Source organism: Saccopteryx leptura, chromosome 12, assembly GCF_036850995.1.
Source record: "Saccopteryx leptura isolate mSacLep1 chromosome 12, mSacLep1_pri_phased_curated, whole genome shotgun sequence".
Lineage (NCBI taxonomy): Eukaryota > Metazoa > Chordata > Mammalia > Chiroptera > Emballonuridae > Saccopteryx > Saccopteryx leptura.
The window spans coordinates 52,998,202-53,019,681 of record NC_089514.1 but is presented as its reverse complement, the minus strand read 5'-3'; the positions used below and the strand labels follow the sequence as shown (position 1 = coordinate 53,019,681).

The 21,480-nt window shown below is 34.9% G+C and overlaps 1 protein-coding gene across 2 annotated transcripts in view; it reads left to right on the top strand.

Annotated features, from left to right (window-relative positions):
• The window catches only part of SEMA3A (semaphorin 3A), a 612,798-nt gene that overhangs the window by 551,614 nt on the left and 39,704 nt on the right, over positions 1 to 21,480 (top strand). For both annotated transcript variants that reach the window (XM_066353930.1, XM_066353929.1), the window contains 4 exons: positions 11,753 to 11,895; positions 13,664 to 13,778; positions 13,874 to 13,943; positions 16,393 to 16,537. In XM_066353930.1, the coding sequence (XP_066210027.1) occupies positions 11,753 to 11,895; positions 13,664 to 13,778; positions 13,874 to 13,943; positions 16,393 to 16,537 (473 nt within the window). The remainder of the gene's footprint in view (positions 1 to 11,752; positions 11,896 to 13,663; positions 13,779 to 13,873; positions 13,944 to 16,392; positions 16,538 to 21,480) is intronic.

Sequence of the window (21,480 nt, the reverse complement as noted above, 5' to 3'; positions counted from 1 at the left end):
TATGGATTAGAATAATGTATAAAGAGCCTGAGGAAAGAGCACAGTAAATAGTACCTATTATTTACTTACCATTCAGGCTCATCTTCCATCATAATCAGCCCTTCTCTCCTTCGTGACATGACTCATCTTCAACCTTTCTTCGGGTTAAACTATCCCAGGAGCCGTTCATAGTTTCCCAGCCAGCTAAGCATCAAAAGTTTTTCCAGGCCTGTTCCTTGGCAGCCAGAGGTTTTTCTATTCCGCAGCCAAAAATGATATATCCATTCTGCGTAGGCTGTTAGCTAGGAATGCGGGATGACCTTGTGCTGCATTCCCTGCATTCCCTTGTGCTGCAAGTTCCCATTCACGGTCTTTTGATTTGGGGGACACTTTCCCCCTTATGTTGCAGCAAAGCTGAAAAGGGAAGTAACCAGTAAGGGTGGCTGGCTGTCACCTGGGGATGTTGTTTCCCCATCACCAATTCCCGCTCTAGATAGCTTCTCAGTGTTTTGAAACCTAAGGCTGTGATATTTAAAATATATTTAAATTTTTTAAAAATGGAGTTTTTCAGTTTACCTAAATTGCAATTTGTTCTTCTCAGTTGTCTTTAACAGATTGATTGCTTCCCCATCAGCTGGCTACTGATTCAACTTGCTTTCATTAATAATCAAAGTTTATGTTACCATTAACTTTTAAACATATTTATATAGAATTTTCCTCAAAGTTTTATGAACAGTGTTATAACAACAGCTATCAAGTTTGAAGGCCAATGATATGCTGACATAGGTAGGCAGGTAGGAAAAACAGACAGAAAGGAAGGGAGAGAAGGAAGACATATATGCAGATGTAGAGATTTTATATATGTCTCTTCCAGTGTAATGCTCTGAGCACTTCTCAGAGATGTGTATGTAAGGCCAGTAACCGTGGCCACCATCACAGCTGCCTGGCCCATACAGGTTCACATTTGATTCAGACAGATCGTAAAGAAACTGTGGAGTCAAAAACTTGCGGGCCATTTTATTATTAATATTTCTAGCCTCACACTCGTCTGGTGAGTAAAAACAAACACATGGGCACCAAAACCTACTCATTCAGCACTCACAAAGGTACTGACACATCTGAGTTTTCCTAGAATCAAAGGCCCCACCAGTTCAGCAGAGCTCAGAAAGCCCCGCCCCTCTGTTCCCCTTCAGCAGCCTCCATCTTGCTGCTTCTCCTCCACCCACCACGTGGTCTCTCTCCCTGCAACAATGTGGTCTCCCCCCAAAAAATCACCTCCTGGCTCCTCCTTTTAAAACTTTTTGGAGCAAAATCTCCTCCTCTAGCACACATTAGCATAACCAAGCCCCTTCCCAAGCAGAAAGGCAATTAGCCGTATCACCTGAGCAACGGCCATTCACGTGGACAGCGCCATTTTTAACAATGAAAGTGAGTAAACCCCAAAAATACAAATTTCACAAACCTATTTGCCTAACTGTACTTGGGTACTTCTGACAGGTAAGGACACTAAGGCTCAGTGACATTAATTAACTGTTTGAAGTTACAAATCTAATTAGTGGGAGAAGCTTTGTTTCTACTGTTTTCTCTGATTCCTATGATAGAACAGCTTTATTTTTAAATTTTTTAAATTTATTTTAAAGAGAAGAGGGACAGAGAGAAAGAGAGAGAGAGAGAGAGAGAGAGAGAGAGAGAGAAGGGGGGAAGGATCAGGAAGCATCAACTCCCATATGTGCCTTGACCAGGCAAGTCCAGGGTTTCAAACCAGCATCCTCAGTGTTCCAGGTTGACGCTTTATCCACTGTGCCACCGCAGGCCAGGACAAAACAGTTTTTATATAATTACAGTGAAGGGAGATTTTTGGGTATTTGAAGATATGTATTTAGTAAGGATTTCCTTTATGAATAGTCATAACATCAGTAGGATCACCTTTTAATGTGAAGAAAACAGTGTGTGTGTGTGTGTGTGTGTGTGTGTGTGTGTGCATGTGTGGTGAACAATACAAATTTTTGAGCCTTCCTTTTATTCTTGTAAATTATATCACAAATGATTCAGAGAGATAGGTAATTTGGGTTGTTTTTCCACAGTGAGTTTATGATTTGTGTTCCTTTTTCTCTGCTCTGAAACCTCCTAACATGCCTTACAGAGAACTGTTTCATTGTGTGAAACTAGTCCTCATAGCAGTTACACAAGGCAGCTTATAATTATTCATTTCATCCTCTATTCTAATGAACTACGTATAATTTATATTCTAGAAACCCAATATATGCCCTAACTTTTAAATTTATATATACTCTAAAAGCCTTAACTCATCATCATTTAAATTTAATTTATTTTCAAAAAAAAGGTATTTCTACAATTTTAGCTGTATGCTCTTGTTCTTTGTGGGCTTGCCTGTAGAAGAGAGACGGGTCCAGCCAAATGCCGGTCACAACGTTGCTGTACACGAGAGATTCAGATTGATCCTAATACTGAGAGCAGCAAAATGTGTTCATTATTTAAATAAGCTCAAGCTGCCAAATGAATCATGGAGCAGCGTGTCCTGTGCCAAGGTGTCATTTTCATTAAGTGTGAGATCGCACCTGAAGGACAGTTTAATTTGCAGCTGCTAAAAGTATTTCGACAGAGTGGCACTGTTACAAGTGGCAGGTGCTGCCCAAACGTGAATTTTGCAAGAAATGCCATTTGTGAGATGAGATGGGGAAGAATGTCAAGGGGGTGGTAAAGAAGATAAAGGGGAAGAGGAAGGAGAAGTATATGTACCCAGTGTTTGTTGCTATTATCTTGACTATAGATTCAATGCTTCACATTATAGCATTGGCCCAAGATTATTAAGTATGTTTATTTGTTCAGCTTCTGCTCAGGGCATTGCAAAAGTACCACAATACCTGTAAAGGCAAAGTTTCTTCCCCAAAGGCATACCACTTAAGCTATCCAGATGACAGAATCCTTTCCAATTTTATTTATCTTTCATAGTGTTTGTATTGCAGTTTTGTGCTGATGAGATTAATGCCCTTTGATCTTGCTTAAGTGAATTTTGCCACTTTCTTTTGAAGTCAACTTCAATATACATCCACATTAACTTCCTGCTTCGCATCACAAGAAATATTTTCAAATCGTACAGTCTCAAAGATTTTGCTAAATAATTGTAATTTTACAGAATAGAGAACATTGCAATGTGTCAAGGTATCTAGGGGCATTGTAACTGTTTACATTATAAAAAGATCTGTATCATGCATGTTCTTTCAATGGACTCATCCACATTGAAATCAGAAATATGTATCCAGAGACTGGAAATAGGCATTCTCTGCTTTAGCACATTACAGACACAACTTTAAAAGGAAAAGGAACAAATAAATTTGATTTTTCATTTCTGTGTGCCATTTGATGAAAGCAACTAGAAGTAAAATAACTATTTTTGGAATGCCCTGAACTTTCTTAGGTTCCTAAAGAAAAACTAATAGAGTAGATCAATCTGAATGACTTTGGGTAAAACTTTTCCACAGGGAATTTTTGATGACAGGGCAAGTTATTAAACTGCTCCAAGTTTTTTAGGACAGTGATAGTCTGCTCTCTAACATATGCATTGCTTTTAGATACATACAATAGAGAAATATGCTTTCTGTACTTTAATCCTATCAGTGGAATCTAACGTTAAAAAATTGTAAACATAATTAATTTTATTGCATTAATTGTCCAACACAAAAGGATGCAATCAAAAAAGAAAGAAACACTTTTGCCAGATTAAAAGAACATTCATAAAATTTCAGAAGACCATTTGAAAAACTGTAGTTGTGTAATAAATCTTAGAAATAATTGCAGTTTTAAAAAAATGTCTAAGCATTTCTTTAACCAGAAACCTAAACATTGTTGAACCTATAGTAAGTTCTCCAGAAGTTTTAATAAACAATGTCAAAAAACAAGAAAAGAGCCCTGGCCGGTTGGCTCAGTGGTAGAGCATCGGCCTGGCATGCAGGAGTGCCGGGTTCGATTCCCAGCCAGAGCACACAGGAGAAGCGCCCATCTGCTTCTCCACCCCTCCCCCTCTCCTTCCTCTCTGTCTCTCGCTTCCCCTCCTGCAGCCAAGGCTCCATTGGAGCAAAGTTGGCCCAGGCGCTGAGGATGGCTCCATGGCCTCTGTCTCAGGCACTAGAATACCTCCGGTTGCAACAGAGCAACGCCCCAGATGGGCAGAGCATCGCCCCCTGGTGGGCATGCCAGGTGGATCCTGGTTGGGCACATGCGGGAGTCTGTCTGACTGCCTACCCATTTCCAGCTTCAGAAAAATACAAAAAAAAAAAGTTTCATTCTTTCTTTAAAAAAACAAACTATGCACATTTCCAGTTATAATGATTGTCACAGGGAAGTAAAGCACAGCATAAGGAACATAGTAAGTCATGTTGTAATAGCTGTACATGGGGTCAGATGACAACTAGTCAGATCAGGGTGATCACTTTGTACACTATAGAAATGTTTAATTGTTATGTTGCACAGCTGAAATAATATAATATTGTATTTTAACTGTAATTAAAAAATAAATTTTGGGAAAAAAGTCACAGCACAAAAAGAAAAAATCCAATACATTTTAGTTGAAGAGATTATAATTCATTCACTTCTCAAGAACAATGTTCTGTTTCAGAAATTGTGCTTAGCCTTGGAAAAAATAGCAAAAATAAAAAAGGCCAGCTTACACAAAGAAAAGGGAAAGAAAAGAAGTGAGTCAAACAGAGCTTTATGAATTTTAATTGAGGAAGATGCACTAGGAGCCAAGTAATGATTTGTCTGTCAAAAGGCAATAGAAAGTACTAGATGGTTAGAAAGTGAGACCAGAGGCAGGGAAAACAGATTGCATGTTACTGCCAGGAGAGAAGAGATAAGGACCTACATCTAGGTGGTTGCAGAGGGGTAGATTCAAAATACACTTAGGGGACCCCCATGTTTGTGGCAGCATTGTTTACAATAGCCAAGCTCTAGAAACAGCCCAAGTGTCCATCAGTGGATGAGTGGATTAAAAAGCAGTGGTGCATATACACAATAGAATACTATGTGGCCATGAAAAAGAAGGAAATCTTACCTTTTGTGACAGCATGGATGGACCTGGAGACTATTATGCTAAGTAAAATAAGCCAGACAGAGAAAGAAAAATATCATATGACCTCACTCATATGAGGAATTTAATGAACAATGTGAATTATGAGGAATGGAATAGAAGTAGAGGTGGGATCAAAGGGACCAGAGGAAAAGCAGATAGGTGGGAAGGGGAGGAGAGGATGGGATCAGAGAAGGGAAAGAGATTAGTGAAATTATATACACATAACACAGAGTTATAGAGAGCAGGACAACAAATCCTGAAGGGAAGGGGGGAGGGGTCAAAGGGGGTATCAAGGGGAACATGGGGGTGGGGGGAAGGGAGATATATTCAGTGGGACACTTGAATCTATGTAAGCACAATAAATTAAAATCAATTAAAAAATAAAACAAATAAAATACACTTAGGGGGATAATTGTTCTATGTAGGAGCTGAAGGCGTGAGAGGAAGAAATATAGGACAAATGCCTCTGATAACAAATAGAAAAATGAGGATAAAATAAAAAGGATTAAAAGAGAGGTAGAAGCAAACGCATGTTATATGAACTTCATGCCTATAGAGATAGTAGATATGGTGCTTTTTAGAATGATAAACAGTTTCACTCAGGGATTAAAGAAGGAACAGTGCTCAATTCTGCTGGAAAGAGAATTCAAATTTAGTTTATGGATGACACTGATTGCCCTTAGTTTATTTTCTATATTAGAGACACTGTGAATAATATAACTGACAAGGTTTTTTATTTCATCTTGTGCTAGAAAACTCGGAGGTAAAAGTGTGGCTCGTCTTGAGTGTATATATTGATGAATGTGCTAACTGCTCTTAGCTTTGTTTCTGGCTCAGAGTAACATCAGCTGTATTGTCCTTTCTGCTTAATTTATGTTTAATGTGTGCTACTTTGTCATATTCTATGGCATCTGAAATCTGTTCTGGAAAATATATGGTATAAATGCATTCATACTTATTTCTGCAGCACTGTATAGATGGCTTAGAAGAAATAGATAATACATATAGAAAAACAGTTAGATGATTCCAAAAGTATAATTGTAAATTAGAAAAGAAATGAATTGTGAGGGTAACATTAGGACTATAAAACAGGGAAAGGTAATGAAAATGATAGCAGGAATATGTTTAATGATAAATGTAGAGTGCTACGGAGAAGCCCTGAAGGAAATGGAGGTAATTTAAGGAGAAATAACATTTTATTTCCAGTTGTTGATGTTAACATTAAGCAAAATGGAAAGATAGGAAGGAGAAGAAGCATTTTTAAGAGACGTAGACAAGTTTCTTGATTGCTATGATGAATTAAAGTACAGTGAGAGACCCAGGCAGAAAATTTTAGTAATAATTTTTAATTTTGAGCTCTTTCTTCCTAACTCTCAGCTCTATTCTTCCTGGAGTATTCCCTATCTCAGTTAAGGAATTTTCTCCAACCAGTTATTTAAATCAGATGTTTCTTTTAACTTTTCCGTGATTTTTGTCATTATTCCTTATATTCGACACCTTATCAATGAATGTATCCTATCAATTCTACTTTCATATAACCCCTGCATATGTCTTCTTTTTGATAGAGCTCAAGGTCACCATTATTTCTCAGCAACCTTCATTCTAATCTTTTTGTTTTCATTGTTGCCTCACTAGAACTTTTTTCTCTACAGCAACCAGAATGACCTTAAAATAAAAATCTGACCATGGAATTACTAGGTTTAAAACATTCAAGGGTTTCCCTCAAATAAATTAGAAAATAAACTGCTGAACACACTTTATTTTTATCCTGGACTCTGTTTAACTTTCTCTCATCATCTCTGACCACTGACTGTGTGCACAACATGCTCTGCACATACCTTCTGCAACCCTACCTCTGCACATATCCTCCTTCTACTTGGGGTATGCCTGGTTATTCCTCAGGGCTTGAATCACGGGTCATACCTTCTAAGAAAAACCTTTTCTAATTTCTTCAAGGCAAGATTAACTGCCCCTTCTATTTCCTACTGCATTCTTCCCAAACTTGGAGCTTTGCTCTTTTTGTGCAGTTTCATAATTTCTCTATTTAATTGTTGGTATTTTCTCCCAGAAATAACACTTTTAACCACAATATCCCTTCATCTTCCATAATCCAGAGCACAGAGTAAGTGCTTAGGAAATATAGCCCTGGCCGGTTGGCTCAGTGGTAGAACGTCAGCCTGGCGTGCGAGAGTCCCAGGTTGGATTCCTGGCCAGGGCACACAGGAGAAGTGCCCATCTGCTTCTCCACCCCTCCCCCTCTCCTTCCTCTCTGTCTCTCTCTTCCCCTCCCCTCCCGCAGCCAAGGCTCCATTGGAGCAAAGTTGGCCCAGGCTTGAGGATGGCTCTGTGGCCTCTGCCTCAGGCGCTAGAATGGCTCTGGTCACAACAGAGCGACGCCCCGGATGGGCAGAGCATTGCCCCCTAGTGGGCATGCTGGATGGATCCCGGTCAGGCACATGTGGGAGTCTGTCAGACTGCTTCCCTGTTTCCAACTTCAGAAAAATACACACACAAAAAAAAAAGAGTAAAAGGAAATATCTGATAAGCAAAAATAAAAATGAGTGATTGCATGATGAATAAAGGTTGTTGTTGGTGTAATAGTCTGTAGATGATTGGGTTAAGAACAAATAGAGAGAGGCCCTAGGATGAGAATAGATTATTCCTCCACAAAAAGCAAGAAAAGTTATGTGTGTGTGTTTGGCGCGGGGGGGGGGGGGGGAGTGAAGGAAGAAAAAGGAGGAAGGGCTTACTAAATGGCTTTGGTCTTATCAATATAGCAAACAACAAGTCTGTCTTTGGAAAGTAAAGAGAGAGATGGTAGTACCTTATTGATTTTAAGACAGACAGAATAAATTTAAAACATTGTTGTTAGTACATCTATAATAAATAATCTATAATAGTTCCTTAGAGAGACCAAGTTTCTTATTTAAGAGAAATGAAGTGAATTAATATCATACCTATTTACTATTATTATATGATTTTTAAAAATCCTTGCTTAGTTACAAGAGCAAACCAAAGAAAGTTCTGGGATCTTGGCCAGCAGGTACAGTGAACATTCATAAAGCTAAGAAATTCCAGGGTCATAGGGGAGATAATTAGAATGGCTGATTAGGATGTTTGGACTGACAAAAGAGGGGAATTCACCCATGAGGAGAGGCCCAGACTGAGGGACTAAGAGAGGGCATAAGAGAACAAAGTAGCACAAGAAAAGAGAAGGCAAAATATGGGTACTGAAGAAGTAAAAAATGAATAATGAGCAGAGGTTTTGGCCAAAGAAAAGAATTTCTAAATTTGAAATATTAGAAGAGTATTTCTTTTTAAATTTTGGAAGAGATCAACTAGACACCTATTTTATTTTGAAATAAAATGAATGTTTTTTTTTTTCAATATAAGATATAACCTAAATTTCTTGAAGACAAGTAATAATAAATTGGCATTATTATTTTGTATTCTGTTTATCTATTTTAATAAATTTGGCTGTATTTTCTATGTATAATTTCATTTTTGGCTATATCTGAAACTATGTCAAACTGTTATTAATTTGCCTACAATATCCTCCATTCTTGTAGTATCAGATACTGAAGGAAAAATTAGGACTGAAGGTCCTTTCACTAATTAATACACTTAATAACCTGCTTGAATTATTTCTCACTAGAGTCTACATTTCTAAGGTGATAATTATCTTGACATATTTTAGACAGATAAACATGATGCTTGATAATGCCTCTCTCATGCCCAATACCTAGAGAATATTTCACATGTAAAATATTGTTCGTTTTTTTGTCATTTTTTTTGTGCTTCTAATATCACTTTGCTAGATTGTAGCTTTCTGAGAACAGGGGATATATATTACTCAATTTGTGTTTTACATGGTGTCTTGCATGTATATGTGACAAAAGAAAAGGTAGTTGGATCTACCTTTTGAAATTCTTGAAGTTATTTGTTTATATGAAAAACAACCCTGAAGATGACAAAATATATTTTTTCTTCCATGAAAATGCAATAGATGGAGAACACACTGGAAAAGCCACTCACTCTCGAATAGGTCAGATATGCAAGGTGAGGTAAAGAAAAAAAATGAGGATACTGTTCTATCACAGTTTTAATTCTTTTTCTTTTTCACCTATGTGTAAATACATTTAAAAACCCTGGCTAAAATTCTTACTGATCACTATAAATATTTAAAAGAAGTTGGTAATATTAGACCAACTTCTTCATTGTCCAGGTCTAAAGTTAAGGAATGTATGATTTTTATCAATGGAATTGAAAATTCTGTAGCTGGGTTATAATGTGGACCCTTAAACTTAGCATGTGACTGAGGCTTCCTTTCAGTGTCATTTACTGAGGAGAATAGAATGCATTTGTTAACATTTTACAAAGTGGTTTCACATGCACTATTTAAGTTTAAAATATTTGTTTTTATATAACCTATGACATGCAACGTGAATAGAACCCAATTTGAAATAACTAAATTTGAAATAAACCTGATTTGAAAATTAGGCATCTGAGATCTGAGAAGTGAGAGTATTGTCAAAAGTCACAAAAGTTGCAGGTGACTGAACTGAGTTATTTTGTGTACACACAGCTCATTTCTAGGAGCATAACTACACCAATGAGGTAATAATTCTTTAGTTTGTACATTAAAATTCCTACCTTGGCATATTAATTATTTTTCTCACCATTTCTCATGACACAAACATATATATACAAATATATTTATGTATATGAACAAGTACCAGTTTTTGACGACAGAGTTTGCAACAATTATTAAGGTTAAAGTAATGCATTTTTTATGTATCTTTAAAAAAATTCTGATGCAAAGTGATTGCAACATTTAAGTCACTATTTTCCTACTCTTATTCCAGAGGAACACTGAACTTTAAGTGTGAATGAGTAATATTGCATATGTTTTACATTACTTACAAAGTCTGTATAATTTGCCTAAGAAGGATAGTGGAGTGCAGTCCTGTGAAATACAGTAGGTGCATGGTCCCAGAGCAAATGTTGAAGGAAGGCTACAATCATGGAAAGCATGATAACAATGATTATCCACAGGTGTAAAGATTAGGACTCAATAACATGAATATATCTCATTTCAAGATTCTGAACTGTTTTCCTGGTCTCTTAAGTATGATGCTGACTTATGTGTATATATTTCATTGTTAACGTAATACATCATGGGAGTAAAAATAGATTACTGTAAGAATTTAAATACCTGCAATGTCGTATATGCTTTCAGTGAGATAAACTCGGTTTCTTAGTATATCACATATTAAAGTCAAGAATCTAGTACATATTTCTATACAGTTTGTATGAGCCACAGCTGTATCAACCCAAGTGTTTACAGAAGTAGTTTTTAAGGTAGGGCCCTAAATATTGCTAATATATCTTATGCATAATGTAGGTCATCTCATTATTTTTATTTCCTTCCTGCCTAGCACAGATATTAATTGAATGTTCACTATGTTTTAAACTCTAGAATCATAGCATCAAACAAAGCATGCCAAGTCTTGTTCTTATGGAATTTATGTTCTATCAGGTGAAGTGGGAGAAGATAATAAGCATGACGATTAGCTGTAGAGAGACACAGAGAAATGTATCATAGCAGGTAATGGGAAATGTTAGGAAGAAAAGTAATGCATAAAAGTAAGTAAAAAATGCCCTTGAGTAAGGATTTCAATGCTTTAAAGAGAACAGTTAATAAAGACATTTTTGATAATGTAATGTCTGAACAAAGGCCTGAGTGACAAGAGGCCCCCAAACTTGAAGACAAATAGAGCAGAGAGTACACAGGGAGAAAAGATCTGAGGTGGGGCTGACAGTGTTTGACTTGTTTAAGAACCAGAAGGGGGAGGCATGGCTGACCAGGACTGAGTTATGGAAGGAAGGGTAGGTAGAAGAACATAAATGGCTTTTGGTCACTAAGAATTCATATTTCATTGTAAGTGATTTAGAGAGATATAGGAGGATTTTGAGAGAGTAGTGACATATCAGAGTTTCACTGACTGTTGTATGGAGAAGTGGGCCAAGGATGGGAAGATGGAATCAAGGAGGCTATTAGGTGTCTATTGCTGGCCATGGGGAGAAGCTGGTCTTAAGGAATGTGGTAGGAAATGGTGATGAATAAGGATGTGCTGATAGAACGTGGAATGAGAGATATCAGGTTTTTTGGGTTGAGTACCTAGTAAATGATGTTGCTATTTACTGAGATGGGGAACAGCACGAGAAGATTTTTTGTTGTTGTTTTATGTGGATCTCATTTCTCCCCTTCCACCAAATTTGTGCTAGAAACTGGAGTAGTCTAATTGGTAGTTTGATTTAAACTAATTCATGCTTGAAAGGAAGAACAGTGGTGATGGCAATAAGAAGTTATAGATAGCACTTAAAGTTTGCAAAAATTTTAATACCCCATAATGAATTTGCACCATATAGTGGATTTTGGCACCTACTCCTAACATTCTGGAAAAAAAAACCCTGATAAATGTTTTTATGAGCTCTAGGCAATGTATATCATATTTTAAAATGCACAAAGATTGGCTCACATATACTGAAAAAGTGATCTAAGAAAAGATTGGTTATTGAAATATGTCAAGTAGAAGTTAAGAGAAAGTAAAAATGGACTGTAATGAATGTTATTATTTGTCAAACTGTGAATTAATATATATCCCATAATTTGTTTCTCAGATCCAAGGTTTATTAGTGCCCACCTCATCCCGGAGAGTGACAATCCTGAAGATGACAAAATATATTTTTTCTTCCGTGAAAATGCAATAGATGGAGAACACACTGGAAAAGCCACTCACTCTCGAATAGGTCAGATATGCAAGGTGAGGTAAAGAAAAAAAATGAGGATACTGTTCTATCACAGTTTTAATTCTTTTTCTTTTTCACCTATGTGTAAATACATTTAAAAACCCTGGCTAAAATTCTTACTGATCACTATAAATATTTAAAAAGGAAAAATTTGTTGAAGCCCTGGCAGTTTGGCTCAGTGTATAGAGTATCAACCCAGCTATGGTTGTCCTGGTTTAATTCCCAGTCAGGGCACACAGGAGAAGTGACCATCTACTTCTCTTTCCCTCCCTCTCCCCATTCTCTTCTTCTTCCCCTTCTACAGCCAGTGGCTCAATTGGTTCAAGCATCAGCCTCAGGTGCTAAAAATAGCTGGGTTGGTTCAAGCATCAGCCACAAAATGGGGTTGCCAGGTGGATCCCAGTCAGGGTGCATGTGCATGTCTGTCTCACTATCTCCCCTCCTCTCGCTTAAAAATAAAATTGATTGAAAACATATTATCATTACTTCTGAGTAACTCTTCATAGTCAAACAAGCAGGTAGATATTGTGAGGCATTGCTTCAAAATTACATTGAATGATCTTAGTTTGAAATTCTAGAGAAATAAAATGTTTATTTTACCTAGGAGGTAATATACTTTTATATTCTCAGACCTAACACACATCCCTACAATGTATATATTTTGAATGAGTATTTGTTTAGGATAATTAAAGTATTAATAGAAGAGAAAAGAATTAAAGTTTGTTTTATATTTGTAATTATAATATCCTAAGTACATACACACATAATTTTGAAGCTCTAAACTTTATCTGAGTCATTAATTTACTGTGTGGCACAAAATTAGATGTAATATTGCATTATAATGTTAAACCTACAGAGTAAAAATTGACCAATACTTATGGGTTAATTAGTGTGAAGATATGATAACAGTATTAATTTTTCCCTTTACCACTGTATAATACAGTATATATGCAATATAAACAAAGTCAACTAGTCAATATGAACAAAGTCTAGTATATTAAATTACTTTAAAATTAAAAGTTTTAACAGTATGGAAAAATAGAAATAATATGTGAAATGTATGAGAATCCTTTTTTCAAAAAATACATTTTATATTTAAAAGCACCACTTATTAGAGTTAAAAAATCTTCAAGGCATATAAAATTGCATAAACAAAACATATATCATATTATATTTTTGAAGGGACTCTTTCAAAATGTTTTACTGGGTTGAGTTTTTTTTATTAAGGTTTATGCAAATATAGTTTTCAACATGCTACATGTTTGTAAGGTTGGCATTTCTTCAACTGTTTAAACATAAAATATTCAGTGCTAACATACTTTTATTTGTGATCTATTTTCAGTATGAGTTATAAGGCATGCATTTATTCTTTAATTCAGGACATACTTATTAAGTGACTACTATGTACCAACACATTCACTACTGTGAATCAACTTACTTAGATACAGCTCAAGAAATGCATCTGTAGGAGAGAAAGATTTAAAATAAACCAAACCAAACACAGGAGTAAAAATGATTATTGAAAAGCGGTAAGAGGATGGAAAAAAGTGGCTTATTAATGTGAAGGGAAGTTTGTTGAAAGTCATTCCTTGAATAAAGTTTGAGTAAATAGATTTGATCAACTATATGATTTTAAAAGCATAGGTACTTTTATACCTTGTCATTTAAAATTCCTCACTGTGAAATAGGAGAGTTTGTATTTTGTATCTGTCTCAATATCAGAGAAGTATTTGATATTATCTTTTGCGTGCAGTTCCTAAAACTTGTGTTCTCTTTTTTCAGAATGACTTTGGGGGACACAGAAGTCTGGTGAATAAGTGGACGACGTTTCTTAAAGCTCGTCTGATTTGCTCAGTGCCAGGTCCAAATGGCATTGATACTCATTTTGATGAATTGCGTAAGTTCAGCTGATGATGTTTTACAGAGAATATTTGTTCAGACTTTGCCATAATCATCAAAAATATAACTTTTCTCCATTTTGTATTCAAACAGAGGACGTATTTCTAATGAATTGTAAAGATCCTAAAAATCCGATTGTATATGCCGTGTTTACAACTTCCAGGTAACAACTTTTACTTCTTATCATCATAGGATCTGCACATCCTATAGGTGTTTTCCAAACATCCATAATTATACTTTTGAGCCCTGGCTGGATGGCTTGGTTGCTTAGAGCTTCATCCCAAAGCGCAGAGGTTGCCAGTTCAATCCTCCATCAGGCCACATACAGAAACAGATCAATGTTCCTGTCTCTTTCTCTTTCTCCCTCTCCCTTCCTCTATCTCTAGAATCAATAAATAAAAAGTAAATTTTAAAATATTATATTTTTGAAAGAACAATGTTGGCTTAACGTTTGAGTAGATATTGTGCTTTATTGGGTGGTTGAAATCAGTTATAATCTAATTTTTTAATAAAATTTAGCAAAAAATATCATCACGATAAAAGTAATGGTGAAAAGTGTATGTCATGCCCCATGTATACTTTTGACTTTAAAAATTTGAGTGCAAGGTAAAATATTATAAGAAGAAACATGTGAGTTTTGATAAGTTTATAGTGATATAAACTAAAGGTATAAAACTGTTTCCCTCCCCTCTGCTATCTCTTTTCTTCCCTCACTCTGTCCTTCCCCTCCTTCATTTCTCCTTTTCCTTCCTCCCCTATGTGCCCTTTTTCACCCCATTCCACATTCTCCAAGGTTCTTGCTGTAAATCAAGCAGCAATTATCTTCTATTACATCCAGTATAAAGTTTACATTACCTGGAATTGGTAAAGGAAACATATATTTACATGCACATACATAGGAATATGCATTCCTATATGAATAAAGTATTTAAAAGAAAAATAATTTAAAATCAGAAGTCAGGGAAAATGTTGCAAGGGACTCTGATAGCATAGAAAGAAAGATTAACTGCAATGTCTAGCACCTATTTGTTCTATAAATATTAAAGTCATTACAAATTGATTGGATATATACTTAATAATTTGTAAAATAACAAGTAAAAATATAGACACCAATATTACTAAAACTACTTACAAACTTAAATATTTTCCCCCTTTGGTACGAAAATGAAAGAATGTGAGAGGACCAAATCAAACAAAACTTGAACCATTTCCCTCCTTCTCCAATGCCTGTACCGTGACTCTCAGACTTGAGCGTCCATTGACTCATCTAGAGAGCGAGTTAAATACAGATTCCTAGGTCCTGGCCCCACAGTCTCCGATTCAGTAAGAATGGGGCAGGACCTAAGAATTTGCATATTTAACAAATTCCCAGGTGATGCCCATGCTGTTGGCTAAGGAGTACACTGAAAATCACTGGCTTAATGGGTACAATAATTTCACCTCCCTACTTCAGTGAGATGGATACCATGTCTGTGAGTTAGTCTTCACAGCTGTAAATCATAATCAAGTTTTTCCATAATGACTGACTTCATCAAAAGATGAGTAAAGTATATAACAATGGAAAAGGTATATATAAGCATTATAAACTATAAGTATGAAATGTGTAAATTCAACATCTATTTTCTGAGATTGACTCTGTGTCGGTTGCCATTCAATATGTAATTGAAGTTACAGAAGAGAAACCAGGCATGTTTCTTCCCTCATGAGGCTTGCACTCTACTAGACATTATCTATAAGCAGCAATTTCTAATAATACATTCTTATAAACTATATATACATGTTTTTCATTTGGTCTGATTTATATGTAATTTTCTATGGGAAAGAAAGATTGGTTAAAAGATAAGCATTCCATATTTTAAATGCACACAACTGTTTTATATCATTGTTTAATCTTTCAAGTGGTATTTATACAAGTAAAATAAAATGGAAAATTGTGGCAGCTCATGGCAAACTTCCAGTTTGCTTCAATTTCCTGTCTTTTGTCTAGCAAAATAATGGAGATAATTGCTATAATACTTCACTTTCAATAGGGTATAAAAGCTACTAACTTAAAATGATTTTCTATATTAAGAAGAGATGATTTTTAAATACTTTCTCCAAAATTAGTTGATCTAATGTTATGGTAGTTTGGGAGTTAATATAATGTAACACATCATATGATATTGATTATTCATTTTCTGCATCAGTTTGGGCTTATAAAATGAGTTCTTAAGCATTTTAGTTTAAAAGTTTCCTAGTTTCTTTTATGATACTTGAAGCTTAACATATTACAAAAGTTTATATTTTTATTCCTAGTTGATATCAAAATTAAACATTACTTTTTAGAAGATCAGTATTTATATTTTTCCTATCAAAGTTTATATATGATATGAATATTTATATAATATATGAATAATCAAGATGGTTTTATCCATGCCTTCTATGTTTGAGAATCACAATTTGTTCTCTTGTGAATTGTTACAACATAGAGATATATTTTAATAATATCAGACACTGAGATTGCTAAGAATTTATGTTTCTTTTGATTATTGAAATTTAGGAACTCAAACCAACAGTTCTCTTGCCAATGCATAAATAAGAAAATCTGTTTTTGTTTTCTCTCACTTTTTTAGTAACATCTTCAAGGGGTCAGCTGTGTGTATGTACAGCATGAGTGACGTGCGCAGGGTGTTCCTTGGTCCCTATGCTCACAGGGACGGTCCTAACTATCAGTGGGTGCCTTTCCAGGGAAGAGTCCCCTACCCACGACCAGGAACTGTAAGTGCTTAAAATAAAAATAAATAAATTTCTGCTGAAGGTTAATAAAATAGCAACCATACACAGATATAAAATACAGATCATGTAAAACAAAGATTTCAAGACTATCAATGAAAGCAAGGCAAGGATTTTCTGCTATACCATGGAGTTCCATGCTTGAATTCATGTTTTTTACAAACATCAGTGTTTAAATTCAGTGCCTACCAGCTATTAGTACCCATAATTTTTGAGAAATAGAAACTGAATGAGTAGGCTTATTTATTTTCTTTTCTGATTGGGATATAGTGAAAAGTACCTTAATGAAATATTGAAACAATTAAGGTATAACTAGCCTTGTTCCCTTTAATCACAGAAAAGACTCAAGGGATGTATGTTAAATAGGGGAAAAAGAGATTTTAAATTGATATTGTAGGTAAAGAAGATATGTAAAACAATCTCAGAGTGAGCAGGGTCTATGAATTGAGCAGGTCATCAGCCTCCTCTTTCCCCTCAGCGACCCCGGGCACACTCAGACTTCAAAAGAAATTGGACAGAACTCAAAATAAAACCAGCTTTAAATCTTCAGTGTATAGTAAGGAGAGAGATAAAACAAAAGACTTCCGTGCTGTAGAAAAATGAGTCTAGTCATCATCAATATGATAGTACAGCTAATAGAATATTTTGATAGGATCATCCATTTAAGTGTGACATATTTTAATCCTAAAATATTTAAGGATATAATTTTATCTGATGAAAAAACTTGTTTTTTAAGTCTATTACTTTAATTTTACTTCAGTTTTTAATTCTGTAAAATTCAAGTAAATTGTTCTGTATGATTTAACTAGACATATATTCTTTTAATATTTCTATTTTTCTTCTGTATTGCTAAACTTATGAGAAAATTGAACTTTTTTTACTTTACAAATATTATTTCTTTCTAATAGATCATATAGATTTAAAAATAGAACTAAATAGACTTTCAGAAGAATAAATGAACAAGATAAAATATCTATCGATGTAAAAAGCCCAGTGGGTTTTATAAAAAGCTCAAGATATTTACTCCATAATCAACTGTTTTTACTTTAGTGGGGGACATTTTTATATCCCAATGGTTATTTATATCTCTATAGCTAATTTTCTCTGTTTCTAAATATGAAATTTTATGAGGGTCACTTCAAAAAACTTGGAATTACTTTAATGTGCTAGGTATTGTGCTACTATTTGGAGTTATAATGTATGTGATCTGAAGATGTGTAAAATGTATTTGAAATTAATAATAATAATTAGAAATAATTGTGTGCCAGACCCTGTTCTAAGAGATTAATACCTATTCATATATATATATTATACATAATAGCTCAATTACTGTTCCCATTTCACAAACAGGACTCTGAGCTGAGGATTTAGTACAGGCTGGTAGTACAGCCTGTGTTCTCACCCAGCATTCATAGAGAGTTATTACAGCATCAAGCACCAAGGGCTAAATTCTAAAAGCAGAAACTATTGCCTAATGTATGAATTAGGGGAGGGATGCAAAGAGGAGATAATACCTAATGCCATGAGTCAAATTTACTTGAATAAATTCATTAACCCCAAAAGATGACAGCTGAGAATTTGTAATTTCATCAACATTACTGGAGAAAAATATATTGTGACCTTCAAACAATGGGTCAGTAGATGGTATTTATTTTTAAAGAAAACTCTACAGCTAAGTAGTACTAGATACAAAAATAAAAGGCCAGAAAGCCAAGAGAATAACACAAATATAGGATAAAATAAATATAAATAAATTCTTTACTTTAACTATTAATCACATTTCTAAATTTTTGCAAGCTATATATAAATGATAGAAAAGCAAAACAATCACTGTAAATGTCATAAAATGTTTTATTGCTTCTTCTAAGCATTTATATAGCTTTTTGCTATTTCTATATTAAATAAGTAATTATATAATTTACCCAAATAAAGAATAATTTCTTAAATCATTTAACTGTTATATTAGAGAATATATGTGTGTGAGTATATATATATGAAACAAACATGTACATACATATATATTCACAATAAATAGTCTCCCCATTTCAAAACAGGTTTATTTATTTTATTTCTCATGAATTATTAATGCTTTATATCAAGGTAATTACAGACAATTGATTTCTCCTTGTAAGCCTCTCGTAAAAACCTCTCTACATTCCTTTTAGCTCCAAAGCTGTTACATTAAGTGGCAGAAACTACTTAAGTGTAAGACAAAAGGCAAGAGACTAGAGATACTCTACTCTGAATGCTTGTACCACATAATTAAATGCAATAAAAAGCGACAGTGAAATCTGACTTTACGTTTTTGTTTTTTGCCTGATTTGGAGTGCTTATCCAGAGATGACATTTTGCCAGTGCGCTACAGTGCATTACTTTGACTCTCTATGCCCCTCATTTATTCTACTTGGTCTGTTCTGATTGGTCAGTTTCTGTATCCCACAGATTAAACACTTAATAAGACCTCTCCTTATCCCTAAAATAATATTAATTATTAAAAAGATAGTAATGTTGGTATGTTTTATGGGGGTTTTTCAAGCTTATATCAGAAACAAAGCAATAAAGACTAGTTTATATTAGCTTTTAGTTTGAAAAGAGTTTTTGTATTTTAGCACATGCCATAGGAGAAAAATCAAATATATCTAAGAAAATTATTTTGAGTTTCTCATATCTAATGATAAACTATGTGTAGTTTTAACATATTTTATTCATTATTTTAAACACTTCATCTATCACATCAATAAAGTATATGATGTTACCACTAATAAAGGCATCAGATCTGTACACTGAATTTGTTAGTTGCATTTCCTTTGTTTGGTAAAAAAATATGACATAACACTGGGGAACAAATTTTTTTTCATTTTCTGTTGCATGCAGTTTTAGAACTGTTTCTATATATTTCTGCATCACTGATTCCAAATCTAAAATCCATTTTTTGGTGCATGCTCTAGTTTTTATGCAATTTTAATTTCTTTTGTTACAGTTAATGGCATGCATTGGTTTTTAAATTGAAGTTAAAGGGCAACCACTCGGGATTGAACATAACCACAAGGCAATTAATGTTTTACAATTATCACTTTTATATAATTGTAGTTGTTTTTAAATGTAAAAAATTATTATCTGATAAAAAACACCCTCTTATTTTGTTTTAAGATTGAATCATGGCTTCTTCGAGTAGGCATAAATGTAAGAATAGTCCTGACACCTTCTGTTATATATGTGGCTGTGACACACTTCAACGTCAAAGGCGCAATATTTCATCATTTGTGACACGTGCATATATTGCCTATTTTCAAGTTCTCCTTGGCAATCAAGACAAGAATTGGGCTCCTCATATTGTGTGTCATAATTGTGCAGAAATGCTTCGTGACTGGACAAAGGGAAAATGCAAAGGAATTCCTTTTAGTATTCCCATGGTTTGGAGTGAACCTAAGGACCACAGCAGTGACTGTTATTTCTGTCTGACCCATACAAAGGGCACCGGCAAGAAAAAATGGCATATGATCGCATATCCTAATATTCCTTCAGTGATACAACTTATCCCACACTCTGAGACATTCCCAGTTCCAGTTTTCAATGGTTTTATTTCTTCTAAGGATGAAGAAAGTGAACATGGTAATCAAGTGTATTTTGATAAAATGCATGAGAAAATGGTTGTAGAATCTGAAGAGTCTTCTTCTGATGCCAAGCAGTCATTAACCCCTCAGCAGTTTAGCCAACCTGAGTTGAATGACTTAGTAAGAATGACATACAAATTGTCCTCGACTTTCTGAAGTATGAGGAGCATAACTGGATCATTTGTGTGGATCTTAAAATGGTAAATTTCCTGCTAGGACAACAGAGAAGTTTCACGAAGTATCCTTGCTTTCTGTGTTTGTGGGACAGCCGAGATTGGGAGAAACACTGGACACAGAAGGAATGGCCAAAACGTGAAGCTCTGGAAGTAGCGATGCAAAATATTGTGAATGAACCTGTAGTTAATCGAGACAGGATCATTTTTTCCCCACTTCACATCAAACTTGGCTTAATGAAGCAGTTTGTTCAGGCTTTGAATAGAGAAAGTGAATGCTTTCAACATATTATTTCTGCTTTTCCTGCCTTGTCTTTCAAGAAGATAAAAGCAGGTGTATTCGATGGACCTCAAATTCGAACCCTCATACATGTCGAAGAATTTGCCAAGAAGATGAATAAGGAGGAGAAAGCAGCCCGACAGTCTTTTGTGGCAGTTACAAAGAACTTCCTTGGCAACAAAAAAGCAGAAACCTATGAACTCTGGTTCAAAGGATGCTGTTACTTTCCACAGACATTGGCTGTAACATGAGCATTAAGATTCACTTCCTGAACAGTCACCTTGATAAGTTTCCTGAAAGTCTTGGAGCTGTTAGTGATGAGCGGACTACTGCTGGAGCATCAAACAAGATTGTCCTCAACAAGTACACAAACACAAGAGCTACAAACGCAAATTTTTGCCTGAATAGAATTTAAATAATTTTTGCCCAAATTTTATGATTAAAATAAGTGTTTTAATATGTTCTATTTCAAAATTGTAGACAAATTCTGATGCAATCATATATTTTAGTGTATTAGTGTATTTACTGCATTATATAAATTACTATATTTTCACAAAGATGATGCCCAAGAAGACATTCTACTTCATTATGTTAAACTAAATGTTGAAAATTTTACATAAGATGAAAACCTAAAATCTTGAATTGCAAAAAAACTGTAGCTTACAGAGAAAATCTAATGTCAGATTTGAGAGCAGCACACTCAAATTAGGTAAGAAGAAGTGTTTTTGTGGATGCAACAAAAATTTTGTTCCCCAGGCTTGACCTGTGGTGGTGCAGTGGATAAAGCGTTGCCCTGGAAATGCTGAGGTCGCCGGTTTGAAACCCTGGGCTTGCCTGGTCAAGGCACATATGGGAGTTGAT